The 23,986-nt window shown below is 41.3% G+C and overlaps 1 protein-coding gene across 1 annotated transcript in view; it reads right to left on the reverse strand.

Annotated features, from left to right (window-relative positions):
* Positions 1-23,730, reverse strand: part of LOC122712294 (protein gustavus) — a 186,795-nt gene extending 163,065 nt beyond the window's left edge. The window contains exon 1 of the mRNA XM_043931821.1: positions 23,105-23,730. Coding sequence (XP_043787756.1) covers positions 23,105-23,121 — 17 coding nt within the window. The 5' untranslated portion in view covers positions 23,122-23,730. The remainder of the gene's footprint in view (positions 1-23,104) is intronic.
* Between the last annotated feature and the right edge of the window lie 256 nt (positions 23,731-23,986).

Raw genomic sequence — 23,986 nt, forward strand, 5'->3', positions numbered from 1 at the left:
AAGACCGTGTCGAGAATATCGACCAGGGAAAGATACGCCATCGACATCGATCGTCGCTCGAATATTGCGAGTGTTCATCAGTTCAGCGTTTCACGCCGCTTCAACTTCCAATCGTAAAAACGTATCGAGAGAATTGAAAGCAATTTCAACGATTCTCGACGATTCTCCACGATTTGTTTCGATAGATCCTCCAAACGTAAACGTGGTTTGCGAGAAGCAAAATGGCTCGTCTGACATAAATGGCTCGGTAAACATCCGACGCGGCGAAGGAATATCGCAGCGAAAACGAGTTCTTTTCGAAAGTTCGCAAGTTGGATGAATGAAGGGCGAGCGGAAGGTTTTCAACGTGGCGAGATCCCTAACGTAATCTACGGAATCCGTAGAGGAACCCGTGGAGCTCTCTAACGATCTTCCACCGCCACAGCCCACCTCGGTATCTCGGCAGCGAGCAGCGTCTCTTGCTTGGAAAGCGGAGAGAGGAGCTAGCGTGTAATACTCGTCTCGTTCGGAACCATTATGGGAAAAAATTCAATTTTCAACGTCGAAGAATCCAGGGAGGTTGCTGTTTCGATGGAAGGAGGTCGATAGCGAGGATGATCAGCGGCGCGCATTTATCGAGTTTTGAGGATGAAAAATGCAAAGGGGGGATGGGGAGCGATAGGGTGGCAATGGCCGAGCAACCCCCTTTCCGCGCCCGGCTTCCGAGCCGCTCGTCCAATTTCGCCTTTCGTGAAAAGGGTGTAAGAAAAACGAAGACGCGAAAGGCACAAAGGGAAGACAGCAGGAATGTCCCTTTCAGGGGGTGCACCCTGTGCAAATACGACCAGGCAAATGGACCGCTCGGGGCGGTGTGTTCCTCCTCCCCCTCCCCCGCGCCATGTCCCGTCGCGCGACAAAAGTAACCGATCGACTGTTCCCGTGTAGTATTGTGCCGCGTTTTCCGGACGAGTTCACTGCGGAACATCAATTCTTCTCCACGATTCTTCTCTTCGCCTCTATCTCGTCTCCCTTCCTCGAGTCGCGCGTCCTCCACTTTTCAGGACGACAGCAGACGATAGCAGTGTTCCTGGCTCGTTAAAGGGCAACGAGACAATTTTACCATAATCGCGTATCGTTAACTCGATACGGCGTCGGGGAATTTAGAAATGTAATCTGGCCAAGATCGAGGAGAAAGGAGAGGAGGGGAGGGGTGTATAGCGCGAGGCGTGCTGGATCGAGAGATTACGAGAGAGAACTCGGGATGCATCGGGGAAATTGGGAGGGGGGGGGGGTGAGATCGGGCGATGAGATCTCGACGCTCGTTTTGATACGAGATAAACATAAAGTAATACGATAGATTTCGACGATAAACTTGGTAACTTGGCAACGAGGTCGACCTTCTCAACTCGGATTTACGATTCGTTTCCTTCCAATCGTAAGATGATCTCTTTAAAAAAAAGGATCCGATTTATCTATAAAACGTTTTAACTCGGTTAATCGAATCGATCGAGTTGATCGTCGAAATAAACGCGGCTAAAACGCGGATTGGATTTAAAAGCTAATTGATAAAATATGAAATGCCACGAATAATCAAGCGGCAACGAGAAATGCATTAGAGTAGAATCAAACGAGGATAATCGAGAGAGAGAGAGAGAGAAGGAGAATGGAACGTTATCGCGTGATTGTCGTGGCGCGCAACAATTGAATTAACGAGGGGAGGGAGGGAGGAGATTAATTGCAAATAACAACGTTATAAAACGGACCCGTGAACGTTCCACACTTGGCCAAATCGCGCGATCTCGATAACACGCGGACTCGTTATTGCCGAGCTTTTCAACGGCCGCAATGTGGATCACAGAGGGATAGAGGGGGGAAAGCCGTTTATTTCTCTTCGTTTTGCGGGTTTATATTTTTTTACGACTTTTTCGCGAACAAGGGTGAAAAAAGTCTCTCTCTCTCTCTCTCTCTCTCTCTCTCATCAAGGCCAAGCCTTGGTGCACGATCGTCGTCGGTGCAATCTCCCCTCCTCTTGTCGAGTTTCAACGTATGCGCAGGCGACAAAGATAAGCTCGTGTGCCGTATAAAAAGGAACCACGTGGAAAAATGTATTCGAGTGTTCGTGGAATTTTCTACGAGTACAATTTCAAAAGAGTCTCGAATAGTAAATAAAATACGGAATTAATCGAAATTTTAGTATTCGTCGTTCACAGAGAAGTCACTTTTGTTTTTTTCCTTGACTCTCTCTCATCTTCGAATCGGAAAACAGATTCGAAAATCGGCAAGCAGCCCCGATAGATGGTTAATTTCAGGGGAATGACGAGTATTTGACGAGCAACGATTAAAACGGAACGAGGGAGCTATTCTATCGAAGCCAAGAATTCATGCACCAAGGGATTAAGTAAGTACAAGTTTTCAGGTTAAGCCTGGGAGCATTGGGATTAGCCCGGTAACTACAACACCGGTTTTAGCGTGCTCGCGACCGTTTCGTCGATACACGTGTACGTGTAGCCAAGTTCTCCTCAAACATTTGTTCCGGCTTTGAGGACCGTTTTCCCAGGATTTCGAGACGCTATTCTTTCGCACACATATATGTACACATATATATATACATATGTGCCACGTTCGCGAAAATAGACATTCGACGATATACTATCCTCGAGTAGAAAATTACTCGATTCGAGGAGGATCGGTAAGAGTTTGACGTATGGTCTTCTTTTCCCGCCGCCAACAACATTGGAAAGGGAATTTTCTTTTTGCGTATCGTGCGGTCTTTTCCTCGTAGTGAGAGAGAGAGAGAGAGAGAGAGGAACAAGAATGTTCTAGGAAATACGTTTCATGGTGGCTGGACGCTTTGTCGCGAGGGGGGGAGAAGGTGCGACGGAAAGAGAAAACTCCTTTCTCTCTCGTCCCCTTATCAATCCTCTCTCTTCCGGTCCCCCTTACACCTTGAACGGCGCCCACGTTCCACCGAGGACAGAGCCGGTGATTCATCAGCCGTTATTATCCTATAATGGAGTTTTTTTTTTTTTTTTTTTTTCGAACAAAAATAGCTCACCAGTGAAACGAAGAAAATATTTTAAAATATCGTTATACAAGATATTGTGTAATAATAATATAGGTGTCGTTCGAATGGCCTCGAAGAGATCTCGAACGAATATATTTTTATTATTCTTTTTTTTGAAATATACTACTCGCATGAAAACTCGCATAAAGGAAGAACTTTAAAACTTTTTCCCCAACTATTTAACAATTGTTTTCAATACTGTTAAGAAAATATTATTTTCACACGCTATTATTGCACGCTCAAGCGCGAAGAAGAAGCAAGAATGCGCCAATTAATATTCATTGAACGGGAAATGGAAAAAAAATTCGCGCGTAAATTATTCTTCCCTTTCCAATTTCAATTCCAATTTTATTTTTCAATCATCAAACCCCGTTTCGCCCAATTAATTTTACCAAGAAACAACATCTCACTCGCCGACGCCGCAATTTCCACCGTATTTCCATCCTATTATCATCCGCCCCTTTCTCTTTCAATTCAACCGTATATTCCGTAATATATCCATTTACGGGTCAAATCGTGGCCGTCCTTTGCATGAAAGATGAGCCACGGAAATAAAAGTTTCATGGGCCACGACGTTCCATCTTGCACGCGTATCCATTCGCCATAAAGAATGAAATATCGCGTGTTCACGATTCACGAATCGTTCGCGGCGTAAATTCTAATATTGACGTATGCAAGTTGCTCTTTTGTCGTAAACCGTAGCCAGGTAAAAATAAAAAACGGAAAAAAATACGTTCGCCCCTCTTTCTCTCTCTCTCTCTCTCTCTTTTTTCTTTCAAGCGAACTTCAAACGATCGCGACACATTGATTCGAAGGGGAAAACCGTGGAAAAGAGCAGCGAGCAATCCTCCTCCCCCTCTCCCTCCCCCCCTCCGCACATCGAGATGGAAAAGTTTCGTTGTTCGATTCCACTTTCGCGATATTCCATCTCGAGCGCGATTCTTTGACGAGGTTGAAACTAAGTTCCGATTAAATCTCCACGATGCGACCGTTCGATAAGACCGGCGACGCGTAAAACGCGATGCGCTTTATTAAAATCGAAGAATCGGAAGGGAGGAAGGGGGAGAAGAGAAAGAGAGAGAGAGAGAGAGAGAGAGAGAAAGAGGGGAGGTTTCGAGAGAAGGAAATTAATATCGCGCGCGGTTCGTAACTTTCGCCAAACACCCAATATTGTTTAACTTCGGTATTATTTTTTTATTTTTTTATTTTTTTACGATAACATTTTTCGGCATCCATTGGATATTGGAATTATCGAATCCGTCGAAACAGTTCTCACGAGTGATATTCTTTCACGATTGTAACGAAATATTTTAGAAAGAATATTTTTTGATTATTGCTGTTTTTATTAAAATTTTGTTTGTATCTATCATATCAGATTACTTTACGAGATTAATTCTAACGTTAATATCTTACGTATTATAACGAACTATTCGACTTTTCTTCGAGTATAATTATGTGACCAATCGGGTAAATATAATTTGGAATGCGATCGAAATCTATATAGCTCGAATTGGACGAATGTTATGGAAAAGGCCACACTACCGTGCGGCCGAGTCTATTTACGAAACGTGATTACAATTGCAATTGTATGTAAATGATAAATATTTGACGTGGAAATTGAATCGGAGCCGATACGTGTCGATTGTCGAGCAATCGATGATAGGAGACGAGTAATTTAAGTAAAAGTTCTAGTTATGATGACAAGAACGTAATCGTTAAATCTATTCCTCCAATCACATCAACTCTTGAAAAAAAAATACGGAAATATTTACTTCGTATATTTTAAATCGTTCTGATTTGAATGAACACAAAGATCTGACCAAAAGTAAACCAAATTAATTTACACGAGACGGAGTAAATATCGCGATATATATATATATATATAAAATAAATACGAGTGGAGATATACAAATATTTTAACTTCTTTAAAATTATATTAAATATTTTAAATTGTATCAAAAAGAACGAAAGAACTCCTCTTTATTTTTCACGAACCATATATTATTAAAAAATATCTCGAAATTTCCATTACGCACATATTTCATCGGTCTAAAATTAAACAAAAACATTTTATTATTTCATATATATATATATATATTTCACCGTCCAATTTTTTTCATTACCATTAAATCATCGGCTCGAAAACCCGACAAACGTTTCTTTATACAACAACGCCAGCAATGAAATAAAACTATAGGAAAAACAAAAAAGGGAAACAGGTCTGGCGCGTGGTGGTCGTAATACGTGGAGAGAGCATAAATCTTCCAAGAACGATCAACAGACCTCTGGCTGATTCATTCAAATTAGGCGGCACGGATTTGAGAAGAATATTTTAGACACACGAGCGATCTTCTCGAAAAAAAAAAAAGGAATTAAATGAAAACAAAGTGAAAACAGGTATCCACTACTATGTCCACGAATATGAATATTTTATCGCGTAATAAAAATAATAAAAAAGAGTTTACGATGAAAAAGGTGATAAAATCGAAAGCAAAAGATTTTGAGGAAGGTAAATTTCCTCGAGGAAACGAGGCAAGAAGCTAGCTAAAGCAGCTGGTGAAGCAATCTATAAATAAAGGCGGAACACACCTCGTGCATCGTGCGTAGATAACGAGAGAAGCTACGTACCATATATCTAATCAAACATCCAATTCACACGGAAAAGGAAGGAGAAAAATAGGTAAAAAGATTCGAGAGGGAAACATTATCGAAAGTTATTATCATCGGCGTGTAAAATCGTAAGGGAGAATCACTTTCGAAAAATATCATCTTATCCTCGTCGAGTCCTCCATCACCACCACCACCCTCGAGAGTTCCACCGCTCGAATTCTGGCACGTCGTTAAACGGTGAAAGGGGAGAGTCGTTCCGAAGGCAACTTCATATTTTCCACCGAATATTTTCTCCTTTACCATCCAAGTAACAGGTAGACGAGAGAGAGAGAGGGAGAGGCCGAGTATAAATACGCGTTATCCATAATTTCACATTCAGAACGGTTCTCGGCGACGTGTTACTACCCTCGAAGGGTTGAAAACCTTTCGTGAATCTCGCTCGGGGGGGCAACGAGGAAGAGAAGGAGGAGAAAGGAGGAAACGATGAATAGGTAAAACCGAGAGGAAGGAAGGAAAGATGGAAACGTAAAAAAAAAAAAAAAAAAAAAAAAAAGAGAAGCTGAAAAAGGAAAGAGAGAAGAAAGAGGGAAGCAGAAGCGGGAGGAGGAGAGGTTTTCCTCGAGCGCGTAACGACGTAAATAAAGGCGGTAAATCCGATCAAGAGCGGTCCCTCGAGCGAGGGTGTGTGTACCAACACGCGTGCATGGCAAACGAAGCGGTGCATAGACTTGCGCGCGTGCATAGCCTCGCAACGAGGGGGAGAGAAGATGCAACCGGGGATGCCAAGGATAGAATTTTCGAGGCGAGCTCGCGAATCGAGCGTGTGTGTGCGCGCCCCACCGACACACACACAAACACATACACACACACCCGGATCGCAAGAATCTCCGTATCGGGTTACCTACGTGGTGGATGGTAGAGGAGAGAAAGAGAGAGAGGGTGAGCTTGTGCATCAACAAGAATGAATATAATGCTCGCTGTTTTACGCGAGGACCATAATGGTATATATCAAGGAGGGTAGCAAGAGAGGGAGAGAGAAAGACGTAGAAAGAGGCGGACCGACAGGGAATGCACGCACGAATTTCTCCGGCAAAAATTAGTATAATTATCGTGACGGGGTGAAGGGATGAAATTCCGCGTTTCTTACATTACCACGAGGAGGGGAATTTAACGAACATTCTAGTTTTACTCGTTAATGAAGTATTCCAAGGAAGTATTTACAACGTCTTTCGCGTTATTTTGAATAGAATTATCTCGCTTCTTCTTTTATTCAAGGGAGAAATGAATTAAACGCGCGTGTCGAATAGCAAAGGTGTATGCAGGTGTAATATATATTCCGTAATGAAGTAAAGTGATATCGTGTTATTGATGATGTGGTAACGGTGGTAACTTGGAGATTTTATATTTAATTTTTTCGGCCCGAAGCCAACTGCGGACACAGAGATTTTGCTGTATGCTTTTCGGACAAATAGGCGGGTCAGTCAGTCGATAAATAAAAACCATCTCTCTAAGCTATAACTTTCGTTCTAAAAATACAACACACATATATATATATATATATATATATATATATATATATATATNCGTTATTGCAATATTGTTGCGGGTTCCATTCTATTTGAGTTGCCAATTACGCACGAAACAAATTATCGCGTAAAATTGGATCCAAGTTTAGAAAGTATATTTTTGACTTTTTGAGGAAGAAAATTAATTCCTCTTCAAACGAAAAAGAACGAAAAACATCTCACGATTCGAATCACACGATACAATTTCTTTTTACGTTTAATCAAATGGAGACAGGTAATATGAATCGCACGCGTCGCAAATGATGGAAGCAAAAATAAAATGCTCGAGGATCGTTTCCATATTTTCAAAAAAGGATCAAGCTAACCTATGGAATCGGGCAACGTGAAGAACGATCGAAAATCGCGAATGAAAATGGCTCTGGCCCCGATTACCTTTGCCGAGAATCATCTAAACGTTGAATGGCAAATGTCCAAAGCAACCTTTTATCTGTTTCACCGTATACTTCACCTATATTCGTCAAATATATATATATATATATATATATATATATATATATATATACACACATATATAAGAGATAATACATAAGTAGCTTCGACCGTTCCTCCTGCATTTATAAGGGTTTCCGGTACCGCGGGATTTGCGATTTGATTTCGTTAAAAGGAACTGTGAGTATTTTACTACTCCTCCAGTCAGATATTAGTTAAAATCGATACCGACATCGAGTCGATATCTATGTATAAATTTTGATAATATCGATACGATATCGATATTTTTAAAGATATTATTCGATAATTTTCACTTTTAAACGTTTTATCAAAGAATCGTCCAAGCTAACCTATCGTCGATAACCTAATCTTGCGACGTTAGAAATCTAAGCTAACATAGAAATTTTCACAAGCGGACATCAATTTTTGACTTTAATATATTGATTTAAAAATATCACCATCGAGAGAAATATTACGATACTTCTCCTTAAGTATTTTGATATGGAACTGTTCGATGAATACTGTTTCAACAATATGCCGAAGAAATTTCAACATCATTGATATTCACCACGCTCCTAGGATTGTTTCTCCACATTCTCTCAACTCGAATAAGCTTTCCCTCCCTTTCTGCCTCTCTCTCTCTCTCTCTCTCCCTTTCTCTTGTCGACAATCCACGTACTGGATGGACACGGTGGATTACTTAATCCAGAGGAAGCGGGCTCCGCTTGTGCTCTCCTGTCACGTCCCTTCAAACGCTGACGCAACCGGTCGCGTTTACACCGACGCTGTAATCCGATCGGTGAAATTGTTTCGTTGATAGCCACACAACCGTGAATCACCAGGCTATCTTGCCTCATTCGCCGATCGATAGCTCGTTCTTTCGGAAATTTTCACGGAAGCTTCAGTGGCCGCAAAGGGAGGACCTTCTTTTCCCTCTTCTTCGCCCTCTGGGGGGGAGAGACGAGAACTTTCTTTCTCGAGGAGAAGAACTTTGTCAACAACCGGTTGACCCTGCACGCTCGAAAGATGAGAGGAGGAGGAGGAGGAAAGGCAGCGATCGCTGGGATAAATTGGAATGAAACGGCGAGAAATTCTCTCTCGACAATAATTCCTCGGATGCGGGGAGGAATCGTGAAGAAATCGAAGAATTTTTCGTGTTTCGTGAAGGCAGAAACGATTTGAAATTCGTTCGAGTCGATGAAAAAGTGTGAAACTTTGAAAATGATCTTTCTTCTTCACAAATATTTGAGAATATTTCTATCTAATTAGAAGTTTTCGAGTTCGAAAGAGGGTATTGTAAATCTCTGTCGATGGTTGTGATAATATTACCATTTAACACGTGCACAAATGTCTAATAAATAAATATAGGAAGTAATTGGGTCGTAGTTTTCGATCAATTCCGATGATCATTTTCTCGTATCAAACGAACATTACCAATTTAATGAGTCGCATTCGTGCGCGCGCGCGACCACTTGGCCACGTACCCATTACGCTTATGTAAACACCGTATTGTACGTATGCAAAGTGCGTATTATATTTACGTGTCGGTAGCCGCGGTTCGTTATGTAAGAGGTGTATTGTGTTAATGTAAAGCGTTCAGAAATCACCGCACCGAGTATCCGAGTATCAAATCTACGAGACGTAAACGAACAGCGATGTAACGAAACTGTTCATTAAACGATCAATCTAATTAAAATAAACATTAAAATGAAAAGAAAAGAAAAGAAAAAAGAAAGAATATCTCGAATATCTTTCTATTAAATAATCCGCAAATCATCGACTGTTTATCGATGAATTAAAGTTAAAAAAAAATATATATATATATAACGTGATGTCACAAACTATTTACATAAAATCGTAGATTAAAAAATTAAGTGCGAATCACTTAAGAAATCATCGCGTTGATGGTTAAAAAAAAAAAAAAAAAACATAAACGACGAGGAGAATACTTACGTTAAAACTATCGATTAAACGATAATGGAGAGATATTAAAATATAAAAGTAAGAAAAAGTTAATTTATCGAAAGGTCGGGTCGATTCGCAAACGATCCGTGCAAACTCTCGATAGAATTTTATTTATTTATAAATCGTCCGTAACTGTGTTAAAAAAAAAAAAAAAAAAAGAAGAAAAAGGAAAAAAGGAATGTCAGCCGTTTGACACGACGCTTCCGGTAGTAGACGAGTATCAGAGGTCATCTGATACGAGGCTAAAGTAGTAAATTGCAGTGGCGGTTCGGTGCATGCAGCATGAAGGCAATTCACTCGCGATATATATATATATATATATATATACAGCTGGCATACGACAACACGATTTAGAAGTCGGTGCAAACAATTCTATTTCAGGGATAAGTGGTTTTAATATATGTAACGTAACGTGCGTGGTTGGTATTCATGATCCATAGACGGCAATAATCGGTAGTATCAAACTGTTACCCGCTGTCCCGTGCCGTACGAAACGCGACACGTTCTTCCGTTCACTGTCAACCGGTATCGATAACTTTGCCAGTAGCGGGATCGAGTGTCGAGCAAACATCCCACCACCTGTTCTATGATGTCCATGCGTGAATTTCTTCTTTTCTTTTTTTTTTTTCAATTTAACATTTCGCTCGAGAGAAAGGGAAACCTCTCAAGATCGAGGAGAAAAAAAATTTCATTTCTCTAATTTGACCGGTTGAATTTTGAAATGTATAGAATGACGAGCGAAATTATCAAATGACATTTAATCAAATGAACTTTTTCCTCGACGGTGATTAAATACACGCGTATATTTATTTATAATTATTTATAGCGTTATTAGAAAAAAAGAGGGGAAGAATATATGAATTATTAATATGTTTGTGCGTAACGATTTATTAATCGACGTATCGTTTTTCAATTTTATTAAAAAAAAAAAAAAAAAAAAAAAAGAAAGAAAAATGGAAAATATCGAAAATGTTTAATATCTTAAAAATCGATAATTTGTATTTAACTTGATACTTGACTCGAATTATAATTAATTTGGAAATTGAAATAATTGCCCCCCGTGTGGAATTCAATATCCGAGAAGCCAAGAAATTAAATTGTAATGCAGATCGTAGATAACATCGAGACACGTCTCGACGTAATATACCAAAAAGTGAGCCAATTAATGGCTCGACCGCGATCAAATACCGTAACCGTACATCCGGACACCGCCGCACAACTAACTCCATCTTATTAAGAGGAATACCGTGGTACGCCGAAATTTATTCGCTAGTTTCTCTCTCTCTCTCTCTACAAATCCTGTACAATATCATCGAGAGAGAGAAAGAGAGGGGGAATATCTAATTACAATGCAAGAATGTCAAAGCGATGCTCGGCTATCTCATAGATTATGCATGCGCCGTGATCATAGCGACATTGTTCATCGAATTAAAGAATAATCCATTAACCTGACGAGTCCGCGACAAATTAGTTCTTCCTTCATTTTCCACGGGGGATGAAGTCGACCAACGTGGGTCGATAACAGAGAGTTAAAATTCGAGGGAGATTCGAAGGAAGAAAAAAAAATATATATATATATATATATATATACACATACATATTCGACGATTTTACGGGCGATGATGGAAGAGATCCGCGGCACGCGGTGGGCGGGAATTTAAAAGTGGAAGCTACTTCCGGTCACACAGGGACGATAACGCAATATCTGCTTTCACGAGGAAGGATTTATCGTAGCGCGTAAGGCATTGCGCTTTCATACCGGACGTAAGCGTCGTCGTCAAGCCCTCCCCCTCTCCTCCCTAATCGATTTTCTTTTGCCCCTCTCTTCTCCGATATCACCCTCCGGCTTAATGGAACCGGCGAAACGCTTCTCTCTCTCTCTTCCCTCTCTTCTAACCGAATTATCCGAAAAATGGCCGAGAATATCGCGAAATACTCTCGTTTGATAACCGTTGATCAAGTTGGAAAGATGGAGGAGACAAAAGAGAAGGAAAGGGGAAGGGGGGAAAAAAAGAGAAGAAACGATTCGATCATGGAAATTACGTAAAATTACGCGGAAAGGAGACGTATCGTTCTTTTTGGGGCGGAAAGAAACGATCTATCCTCGTGTATATACGTGTGTGTGTGTGTGTGTGTGTGTCGAAAAACGCCAATCCCATCACGATCCTTCTTCTCGTTTCCCGCGACTGTTATAGACGTGTGCTGCCGATAGATCCACTTATTTTTCACTCCAGCGGGGTGAGAGAAAGAGGGAGAGATAGGAGCCTCGGGGAGGGAAAAAAGCATCGTTCGTTTCCCAACGATCGACAACGAATCGCCACCACGTTGTAAACCTGCCACAACGTCCAGCGTTTCTGTTTCTTCTATTTCGAGTTAGCGCGCAATCTGTCCCCGATAAAGCGTAAATTGGAAAACTCGTCGTGGTCGTTGTCGCCGGCCATTGTCGCGCGCCATGGTTTCTCTAAAAATAACAAAAAAAATGGAGGGGAGAAAGGAGAAGGAGTAGAAACACACACACACACACACACACACACACACACACACACACACACACTATTCTTCTTCCCTCCTCCCGGAAACTGCCCCCGCGAATCGATTTCACCGCATCTCGAACGAAATCGGGACAAAAACCGACGAATACTATGAACGATCCATTAATACGTTCCATATTTTACGACCACCTCCCTCCATCCGCCATTTGTATTCCGCTAGGCGCGCGGACTTTCGAAAAATATAACGAGTGGTAGCCCGGTGTGGATCGGTTCCGCGACTTCATCGCGACGACGCTCGAATACCAAAGAGAAGCGCGCTCCCCTCCCCCTCCTCCCTTCCAGCCCCGTTGTCTCGGCTGAATAAATTTCAATTTCAGCTGGGTAGGAAGAGGGAGGGAGGCTCCCTCGACGTCGATCGGCGACAGAGAACGGCGCTAAAGAGAACGAGTTCGAAGTGTTGGTGCATTTACGTAAGCCGAGGCTGTACCGCCTCGTACTACGAATAATGCAATTAACTTGTTCTACAGATAGCGTAATTCAATTTCTGGAAAGGCTGTACCCGCCTCTACAGGTGAAATTAATTGTTCGTGGCGCGGAAGAGAGAGGAGGGGGGAGAGAGAGAGAGAGGAAGGAAGAAAAGGGTGCAAGCCTTGCCGCGGTCGACGGAGAACGGAATCCAAGGGTGTTCTCTCGAGGAATATAAGGAGGAGGGGGGATATCTATCCTCGGCGGGAGATTCTTCCACGGAGCGGCGAGATATCCCGGATAACATCGCCGCTGCTAATTGCAAAGTATCCCGAGTCGCCAAGATCTTGGAGCAATTAATTATCTCGACAAGTGGCCAATTAAATAAGACAAATCGTCGGCGTGCAACGTAACCAAAGTGGATACTCTCCCCGCTTCGGGATAGTAGAATCGAACGGGAGGCGATCGAGGGGACTGGGGAGGGGGGCAAGGTCGAATCCGAGCGCGAAGTTTCAAAGTTCGAGAATATTGTTCGAGAGGAGGAAATAAACGATAAACGTAATTGCCACGACGCGTCACGGACGAGTTGAGAGAAAAACAAAATTGTAATTACTTCTGTAATTAAATAATTTCTCGCTTCTCCGATACCAATCTACTTCGTAAACGTAAAAACTTCGATCTTAAATGATCGAAGATTTTATCCATCCTTCCTTATCCATCGATCATCGGACTCGAGAGAAATACACGAAACGAGGACTCGTTTCGCTACCTTCAAATTTCGACTAATCGCGAGTAACCTCGTTTGTCGTGATTTCATCTCAACGCTCTTGCTCCGTCGAAGTTAATTTAGAGGAAAGCTCTAGAGAAAGAGTCGAAAGAATCGAATAGATAGGGAGCATAAGTTTTTTTCTCGATCGTGCATAAACGGCGACTTGGAGCGCGCGAAACGATGAAATAAACGTTGCACTCGGCGTGAAAGAAACGCGAGACGCGGTAGCAAAAGCAAAGGACGTTAATTAATTCGAAGCATCCGGGCCGGAGGAAGAGTAGCAGGATATGAAAAGCGTCGAATCTGCGGGAGACTCGTATCGCGTGTAAACAAGGGTACAAGCCGTTTTCATCGGCGGAGCATGTTTCTGGCGACATCCGATTAACCGACGCGAAGCCGGGGAGGGAGGGTTGCTTCCGTTATTACGAGCGAATTGCCTCTCCCTTGCCCTCGAGAATCAGCAATCCTATGCGGCTAAACACCTGACTCGTGTGCACACAGCGCCGTTTCGTGGAAACGTATCCCAGGAACGACGCGAAATCAAATTACGACCGCCTCGTTACGTGTCGTGATCCTACCCGGTGCTGCTGCTTTCCAACCACCGTGTTTTGCACCCCTTTTTTTATTTATCAGTGGAGGTGCGGAGGTCTCTTCAAAGAAGGTCTTTTCAAAGAAATTGCGCCTGAGAATGATGAATCGAGATGCGTTTAACGCTATGAATGAATGCTTCTGAGTAGCGATGGGATCGAACATGGATTAAATCGAATGTAGCGAAGATTCGAGCAACTTTCTTCGTAATTACAAAATTAATCATTCGAATTATCGACTGAAATGTCTATGAACGTATCTAAATATCGATCAAGTTGTTGAATATCGTGTTTATATTTTAATCACGGTGTCAGCAAATTCAACGTGAAACTACGCACAAACTGAAACACGGATCTGGACGGTGAAATCATCAAATTAGGAAGCCGGAAGAGATTAGTTCAATCGTTGTCAGCGATGTGTCATAAATTCAACCAACGCACGTCCAAGAAGCATATATAACGCAGTTAGCGACGCGATAATTTCATTCCACGATAATTCCATTCAAAATTTCATTGTTCACGCCCTCGCCGTCTTATAAAATCTGCTCGAATTCGCGTCACGGGGAAAGGCGAATCCTTGGCGAATCGCAAAAATCGAATTGGCACGGGGATCGGAATTTCATTTGCGCAAAACTCGCCGCCAACCGTTCTTCCTTTCTCTCCTCGGCTAAAGAATCGTAACTAAAGCTGTTAGCACATGGTAATCCCGTTCCGCAGCTTCCATTCAAATCATTTCATCGCTTACAAAATTTTCTCGAGTCGTCACGAATCTCTCTGAATTGTCGGAATTGAATGAAAAATATTGAATGAAATTTCATTATAGTAAAATTCATTATTCAAATATACGTACGTGACGATTTCATTTCTTTCAATTCTTGTAAAAATTTGTACCTATCCGTCTAAGAAATAGATGCAAAATTTCAGTATCGTGAAACTTTGAAATTTTCCAAAGAATTATCATCAACACGCATTCCACATTTTTCCATCCAAACTTTTACCAAATATGAACCTTTCGCGAATCAAGAAAGAAATTACAAAATTTCATTAAAACTCGCGAAATTTCCGAAATTTTCTTATTAAAAGATTATTATCAACACACGTTCCCCTATCCACATTTTTTACCAAAATATGAATCTATTTCGTACCTTCCCCGCTGAAACCAGCAATGGAAACTTTCGAAACGTTAGAATGATTCAAAACTCATCTCCAAAAATCCCCAGCTACGAACCACCATTTCTCGAATCGAATCAAAACCAGCAAAGGAATTTTGCAAAATTTCACTTTCGAAACGTTGGCAAAAGCCAACTTTCCGCACACACAGGGGCCGATTCCGATGTTATAATTTACCGATCGAATTCTGTATTTTCCCTCGACCCCGGTATACGAAACACCGTTACAGAGAAACGGGGGCTGCTCCACTCAGTTTTCAGGTTACCGGTTCGCGCACAATATTCCACGTTCGAACTCGTATATCGGCGGCGAACGTGAAAGGGGTCAGGCTAATGGTTCGCGGCTAGATACAGTAATCTATGCGATTCCCGTGGCGGGCCGGCGTGTGTATCCACTGTGTGCATGCACGTTGCCGTGGCGCGAGTGTAACAACGACGCTGGTGCGCCCACTGGTTGTGAACGGTTGCCGTGAAATTCAATCCCCTTCCGGGATGGTTCGACAGGGAAAAACTGTTCGTCGCTGGAAAAAAAAAAAAAAAAAGAAAAAAAACTACTACAGGGATGATAAAATTGATACCGGGTCGTGCAGGCGAACTCTCCACGCTTTATCCGCGATGATTAAAGTCTTAAAAACCGATCTCTCCCTCCCGAGAGGGGGGGAGAATTTATCGGACAGGCGCAGTAACTTTTTACTTTAACGTCGTTAAAATATTAATAAAGGTGCCGATACGTCGAGGGGAAGAGAAAGTATCAAAGTGAAAATCTTATATTTTCGAATTGAAGTCGCATGAATGGAGAAAAAAGTCTCTGGGGCTCTGGGTTTTGAATTTCGACACAGCGGTCGTCGTTTCGGGGCCTGTCTCTTTCGATAACGTGGAGGGAAGAAGCTACGTGCTCGAGCAAGGTTTGTACAAAGTTAGGTTTATATCTCGTTGTACGTTTCGATTATGAAATAAAAGTTGAGATCGGAAGATGTGCGGTTCGATCCTCCTCGCCAGAGATCTTCATTAATGTCGAATGATTTTGCGCAAATACTCTGCAGGAGTAGATCATTTTCTAGGAGCTGCTTGATCGAGCGCGTTTAAACCTCGATACAATCGCGTCGTTCGTTCCTCTTATTAATATTTTCCTTATTCCCTCGAAAAAGAAGAATTTTCTTTCCCTCTTCCTTCTTCCAAAGCTGAATAGAATATCAATTTTCCCAAAATTCTTAAGACCTTTTTTCTTCTCTTCCAAATAAACGGCGAAATAACACACGTGCTCTCGAATCTCTAATAGAGATCTCGATCGACTCGATCGTTAACTTTTCCAATTCTCTCGATTCCTAAGTAGGAATTCTCTCTCCCTCTCCCTCTCCCTCTCTTTTTCGGTAATTGAGCGATAAATATTTCGCGGGCGGAAAGAAAATTCTTGCCTCTCGATGAATGGCTCTCGAACGAAGCCCCAAGTGCTCGGCTTTCTCCGAAATTAGCGCGATCAATTTCGCTCTTGACAATTAATTGCCTCGCATGTCGAGAGGCTCGGTTGATTTAATCTCCCCGGCTACGTAGCACCCACGTAGTGATCGACTGACGATTCCACCGTTTTGTTCGCCATTTTATCCTTTAACCGCCGATCGCTCGTGAATTTTCCGATCCCACCCCGATGTCTCCGTCCACGAACTCCATCTTCGAGAAACCCATCTTCTCCCGGGAGAACTGGCATCTCAGTAAAAAAATAAAACGAACGAGAGAAACGGGAGAGAGAGTACAAGCTGGGCCGACGTATCAAACTTTTACAAGATCGTCACTGGATGAATTCTCAACTTTTCCATGGTCGATTTTTAACCATAAATAAATTCAAGATTTTCAAGGAAATGCTTGAAAGATTATTAAAGTTATATCGAAAAACGTTTAATAGAAACAAACATCTTTCGTTACGTGAATTTTACACGATATGCAAGTGATAGAAGAAAAAGTAAACGAACAATGATCTGTTACGAATAAATTAAACACCTGCGTAGTATATAATTATACTAAGATATGCGCTACAGGTATTCTATAATTATTCGTGAAATTAAATTATAGAAATAGGATTTTAAAAGGATTTTCGAGGTAAAATAAAATTTCGTTGATAAATTTGACCGATTACAAACCGTCGTTAACGGACATATCGGATCGTATAACGATATAATCGCGTCCAACTTTTCGCCGTGAAAAAGGTAGCTAGCTTTCCCCCTCCACGTACTTATTACGATCCTCGAAAAACACGGGAAATATTTCACGGCAACGCGAAAGAGCACGTACGCGTAAAACACCGCACCCTCCAGGTGAAAATGCGCTAAAACTTTCCGGTTACGATATATTTTCAGAACGCGTGCACCGGAGGCAACGACGTAAAACCCGGCCGTTCGTTTTCCTACGTCCGTGAACTACGATTATCTGGAACGAAGAAGGGAACGACCGGCTTCCTGTCGCGTCCGATATTTTATCGCGCGCAATAATGAGTCGGTCGGATGGGGAACAGGCCGTGATCGTTCCCAATAAGTGTCTCTTCTCGCGAGCGGGGATACAGGGATTCGAGAATCGGATCGAAATCGAAAGTCGATGCACAAAAATTTCGATCGAGACCCTTTAATTACCAACCCGTCCAAATAATTATTTAATATTTATAATTAAATATTTAAATTTGCGTTGGATGAAAATGGAAGTAAATCGCTCTGTTTCTACGTTTATTTATTTATCAATTTTCAACTTATAAATACACTCGATAAATACTGGAACAATTAAACCCTAGAAACGATAATTTCATATTTTTAATTTTATCATCATTTAAAATAACGTTAAAAATGATGAAAGTGGAATTTTTGGTAAAATTAATATACTTTTTTACTTCTACTTGAGATATAATTTTTTTTTTCATTGCAATTATTTATAAGTAAAGTATAGTTACGTTTTTACAATTTTCGTGTTTATCTTGTATTCTAGAATCTAAACTAGGATATCGAAGATGTATATATTAACACCGTGTATATGCCAGCTGCATTATTTAAACCAGTGAGATCGAAACCTTGTGTCATCTGGCCGTGGAACAACTCGCGTTTCATTAAAAGAAGGGTGAAAAACTTGGCGAAATTGCCCTTGGTATATCATACCCCCGATCGCGTTAACGAAAAAGAAGGGGAAGGGTTGGAGAAAGAAGTTCTAACGAGCACAGCGCGTGGTTCCATTAATCACGAGCAACAAACTCTTTTTTCTTCAACTCTTCCATGTACAGGGTGATTCTCTCCCTCTGTGGATCTCAATGATATTGCCAGAAAAATTCTTCCCGCAAGAAATAATGCAAGAAAATGTTAAAACTCATTCTCGAATTCGCTGATTTTCTACACTGTTTCTTTTTTTTTAATTTCTTTTCCACAGAAAGATTTTTAACCAGCTCGAAAGATAGTTTACTGTCTAAATATATTATAAGAGATCACGATTTAAGATCCATCATCGATTAACTTCAATACAGGTCTTACTTACACGATGCAATATTTTCTTTTTTTTTTATGAGAAACCACCCTATACATACACTAAAATTCTCTCTCTCGTGGAAGAGGAAGCAAGGAAGGAAGGAAGGAAGGAAGGAAGGAAGGAAGGAAACGTGAAAACGGGAGTTTCTCCTCTTACAGGTTGTACATCTGATGCTTTATTGCCGTTTGGTAAAGTGGAAAGGCCGCGTTTCAACTCGTGGCTCTGCCCAGTTAAACGGGCAGGAAAGGAAGTTAGGAGGTTCCCTGCTTTTGTGTGTAGATAGTAGTTGAAAGTATCCGGAGAGTATACGCCCATTTTTGACGGAGGAAGTATTCTAATTATATAAAATTACGCGCAATAGCTGTGCACCCATTTCATCCTTTGCAAACGTTACATATATATATACATATCCATAAAATGTATAATAACAGGAATAATATTTATTCGTACGTCTCCGTACACCTTTGTAATTCAAAATCATTTGTAAAAACGAAAACTAATTTTAATACTACGTTACGGGAAAAAATTGTTCCTATATTTCCACGTAAAAAGCGATAACTCCACGATAAATGATTTTGACACAAATTTAAGAAGACGAGAGATTCCCTCGATTAAACTACTACGTTCAGTGATAAATTTCGCGAATTCTATTCCACTTAAAGGTCCATCCAATTATCCGATTCGCACCCAATACAACACATAACAACGTTAATATTAATCGTTAAAATTATCGTTGCAACAAAGTCGCGGTACGTATACACACCATCCAATCGTATTCTCCATAAAAACAAAAAAAAAAAAAATATCTTCCATATTTTTATCTGAATTTTCTCGGTCCCCGCTCTAACGAGTTACGCAATCTGTTCCGACGTCTCTGTCTAATGACACCCCCACACCTTTTCCATATCCAATCCGTGTTTTGCCTTCGTATAACGCGGCTTGCTAATTATGCCGTAACTTGGTGCACACCGGTACTCGTACCGGTGCCCACAAATTAATATCGGGATTCCAGCGGTGTGTACTGATAACCAGGTCGAGTTTGTAATATGTTATCGTGGCCGGATATCACGATACACGCGTCACAAGCCGACAACGGGCAACATTTGTTAATGGCCTTAACAAGATATCAGAGAAAGAGAGAGAGAGAGAGAGAGATTGCGAAGGAAGCAACGATCGAAAGATTCCAGAGAAATTTCCATATATAATACGATACGATACGATCAAATATCGATTTGGAGGGGGTATCTATCCTTTTAAAAAGGAAAGGATATTAAAGGTTATTAGGATAGTTGTAATTTTCTTAACACGATCGAGGGTAGCAGAGTATGCAAATTATGTTCGGAAGAGTGAACGTGATTTCACGTAGCTCGAGGAATTCTTTAAACTTTAAAATTTTCAATCTCGACGAATTGATTAAATTATTATTGAAGGATCGAAGTAGTTGTTTGAATCTTATATCAAATGTACCTGGACACGAAGTACATATACGCGTTTTAATTAAGATCGAACTTCGAAATTTGTTCATTTTTCTATAGTCGTTATTTGACACATCTGCTATTGATTTGGACTACAAGATTGTAATTTTATTACTAAGATCGAAGGATGTCAAAAATATTTGATACGCAAGGCTCGATCGACTTCAAGCAACAAAGAGATTTCTATAAAATTTGATTTACACCCTCGTTAAAATCCTTAAAAAATTAAGTTCAAGCTACGTTTCCCCTTACGTCTCAGGATGTGATGATCGAGAAGAAGAAAAATCAAGAAAAGATGAAAGGATATCGATATCGATAAAAGAATATTTATCAAAAACAAGATACCAAGGGCCTGGTTGACAAGACGCGGAAGGAATCGAAGAATCAACGAGAGATTTTTCCATTTCAGGGCAATTTCCACGATAAGGCGAAACGATCGTTTCTACGATCGATCGATCGAACGAACGAACGAATAGTATCGAAGGAAACGGGGTTTGAGCGAAAACAGTTCTCAGTTTTTCCTCGATGACGTTTGATGCGACTAATTTATTCACGAGGCGTAGTAGCGCGTAGCGGGCGGAAGCGCGAACCTTGGAAAGAAACGCGCGAGAAATAAGGAATGGAATAATATAGGAGGTGCAGGTTGACGAAACGAGACGCCGTTAACGCTCAACAGTGTGCTAAGACTGATTTAATGGCGGTGGGGTAAAAACGAAGAGCACTATTAAAAACCAGTTCTGAATAAGAGCCAACCGCGGAAACCGTGGTGTTTTCGCGAGGAAAATAAAGGAACGAAATAAGAAATAATTAGTCGTTTCATTGTTGAACGAAATAAAGAATATAATATATCGTACATTTTCTAGAATTCGAAAAAAATTTGTATTATATAGTAAGAAAGAAACGGAAGAAACTATTGTCGCTTAGAGTGGAAAACGAGCGAGCGAATCATTGAAAATCGTTTCCTCTGAAAACCGTAATTTTTCTGTCACACAAAATTAATTAACAAGCGTGCGATATACGTATATATTATTCGACACGCGAGACTCGAGAATTTTCGATATAATAAGGTTCCTTCGAGAGTCCAATTAGCGTTTCGTTGGATACGAGATCCTCGATTCAAACGAATTCCAAGTGTTGACAAACAATTGAGTTGACCATTTAATACCGGATATCGTTATCTGGCAACAACGTTCTTCTTCGTATTATAGGCGTAGAAGAAACCAGAAATATCTGGTCGAAACTCGCGTCGAAAATTTTTTTTTTCAACGTCGAATCGCGACTCTCGTGACATATAAATATCAATATTTCCGACACGCATTTCGAAAACGCAAATCATGGATTCCTCGTGGCATACCTTTAATATTTAGAGAGAATTGCCGGTTTATTCGCGGCGATTATCGATGTTAATAACCGTGCAATTCGTTCGTTCCTCGGTGTTCCAATAAATTTGCCAATAAATTCTCATTGGTAACCCGGTTTAAGTGCGTCACTGAGCATGGAGGAACAAACGCGGGACCCGTGTTGCTCTCGTAACATGGGGTGCAAAAATAAAACAAGGGGAAAATTGTTGCATCGTCGATAACCAACCCTTACGTAAGCCTGGAGGGAAAACGGTGACCACGAGGAAAGGACGGGGGATTCTTGAGGATTTCCGGATACGTCGTGGAAAAATTGAATACGATATTTAGTTGGAAATATCGAAATCGTTATTCCATTCTTTCTCCTCGCGATTCTCGACACAGAGAAATAATAATTAAATGCAATTGTTATATTACAAACTTTAATAGCACAGTTTCGCTTAATAGCATTTTCATTATGATTAGAAAAAAATTGAATATCGTGAAAACGGAGACGCAGTTTATATACAGGGGGGAATAAAAGTGCAAATATTTCTTCTCATAAGTATAAGTATTACAAGTATCCATTTCTTTTTTTCACTTCCATTGTTGGAATTATTCTTCTCCCTTATAAAACACGTCATTTCTACTATCTTCCGTCGATGATTCACTTGGCACGACTTCAAAGAAGTATGCTAACGCTATAAATATCTGATATTTGTAAAAGTAAACGAGCTTAAAAGGATCTAGAAAAAAAAAAAAAAAAAAAAGAAAAATTCGAAAATAATCAGACGACCGCAAAAGTTAAATATTTCACTTTTTCACTCACTTGTTCCCCGATTCATCCTGCTTCTAACGGAAAAATACTTTTGTATAAAGAGAAGAAAAGAAAAAGAGGACGAGCCGCGAAAAGATATCGCGCACCGAAAACCGTTAAGGCGAAAATGGTAAATGATATGTAAGTTAAAAGAAGAAATTGTCGGGAGAGAATTACAGAACTCGAGGGAAATAACTCTCTAAAGGGATTCCTTTGTGTCACCGGTGAAACATGGATGAAACGACGTTTTCCGGGAGAGAAGACGAACCGTGAAAAACGCGGCCCGTAAACTCCACTCCATGATTATTCACGAAAAAGGGAGAGAGGAAGAGAGAGAGAGAGAGAGAGAGAGGAGAGGGAAGGGGACGAATGCAGGCGAAGTTACCTCAAAATTCCGAGTGTCGAGGAAAGATTTTCCCCGTAGGGAAAATTTTGCATGAGATTACCCGGAACGATGCGAATATAGGATGAAAAAGCAAAGGTAAAGCGGTTCAGCCGCTTTCCACTAGGGCCCACGGACGAAGGGAAAGGGAGGGAGGGATGAGAGCATATTTATTCGATCCATTAGCATCGATTCACGGGCCAAACTGCAAATTGAATAACTTCAAAGTCGCACGGACCACGTTGCATTAAACAGAGCCGCGTATCGAATATATATATATGTATAAATATATATATATACACTATGTCTATATCGATCGACCCTGTTTTTCAGCGAGAGAAAAAAAATCAAACGTCACTGCGCGTCGCTGAAATTTCTTTCTCCTTTTCTTATTTCTTTCTTTCTTTCTTTCTTTCTTTCTTTTTTTTTTATTTCTTCGACCCCCATCGAGAATTCGTGGGATGGCCGAGAACGTTTACGAACCTATCGTTGCGCTGCATTAATTCCACCTCGTCGGATTCCGTTTTAATCCCCTCGAAAACATGTAACCGGCGGTGGCGGGTACAACGATCGAGAGTCACATCATCCACCACGTTCACGTAGCACAGACCACTTACCAAAATCGCGAGCAATAGCCGCCTTTTTCTTAGACTTAATTATTATCGCGAGGGGAACAGGGGTGTCCTCTCTTGGACAATTCTCGGTCGCGTCGATCTTCAAGGGAGACACTCTGAAAGGATGAAATATGAATCTTCACGAGACGTTCGCGATCTCGCGATTATCCCGCGTAATAATGCACCGTCGAAAAATACACGTTCACACGCGACCGATCAAAAGTGACACGGCGTGCCACGCGATGCCACGCGAGGGAATAAACGTGGAGGAAACGGGAGGGAGCCGCGGGTTGCACGCATACCGCACATGTGATTCTTCCTCTCTCTCGCAACGTCGAATAAACGGACCATGCGAACGGCGTTGTATGAACGAACGAGCGACCCAGTTTTGTTTGCCTGTTACACACTTTCGTAAGTTAACCACGTGACTACGGGTGCACCTTGACCACGAAGCGTGAGGTGGCGAGACACGGCGAAGCAGCAGCGGCAAGCAACACCGTGGACTGAATTCGGTGGTAGCCGAAGCTACACTCGGAGCGCGATTGACTCGCAGCCAGGCGCCGCCTGAGGCGCCTCTACCATCCGCAATGTGGAAACTTCCTCCTCGTGGGCTCGTTACGTCGGCCATCCTTGTTTGTCCAAAACGATTTCTCTCCCCTCCCGTTCCTCTCTGCTGCTCTCCTCTCGTGTCGAATCGAATTGCGAATCGCGTGAAATTTCTTCTCGCGAATCCGCCATCGTTCCACTTTTT

Source organism: Apis laboriosa, unplaced genomic scaffold (genome assembly GCF_014066325.1).
Source record: "Apis laboriosa isolate Shangri-la unplaced genomic scaffold, ASM1406632v1 scaffold1_cov151, whole genome shotgun sequence".
In the NCBI taxonomy this organism is placed as follows: Eukaryota; Metazoa; Arthropoda; class Insecta; order Hymenoptera; family Apidae; genus Apis; species Apis laboriosa.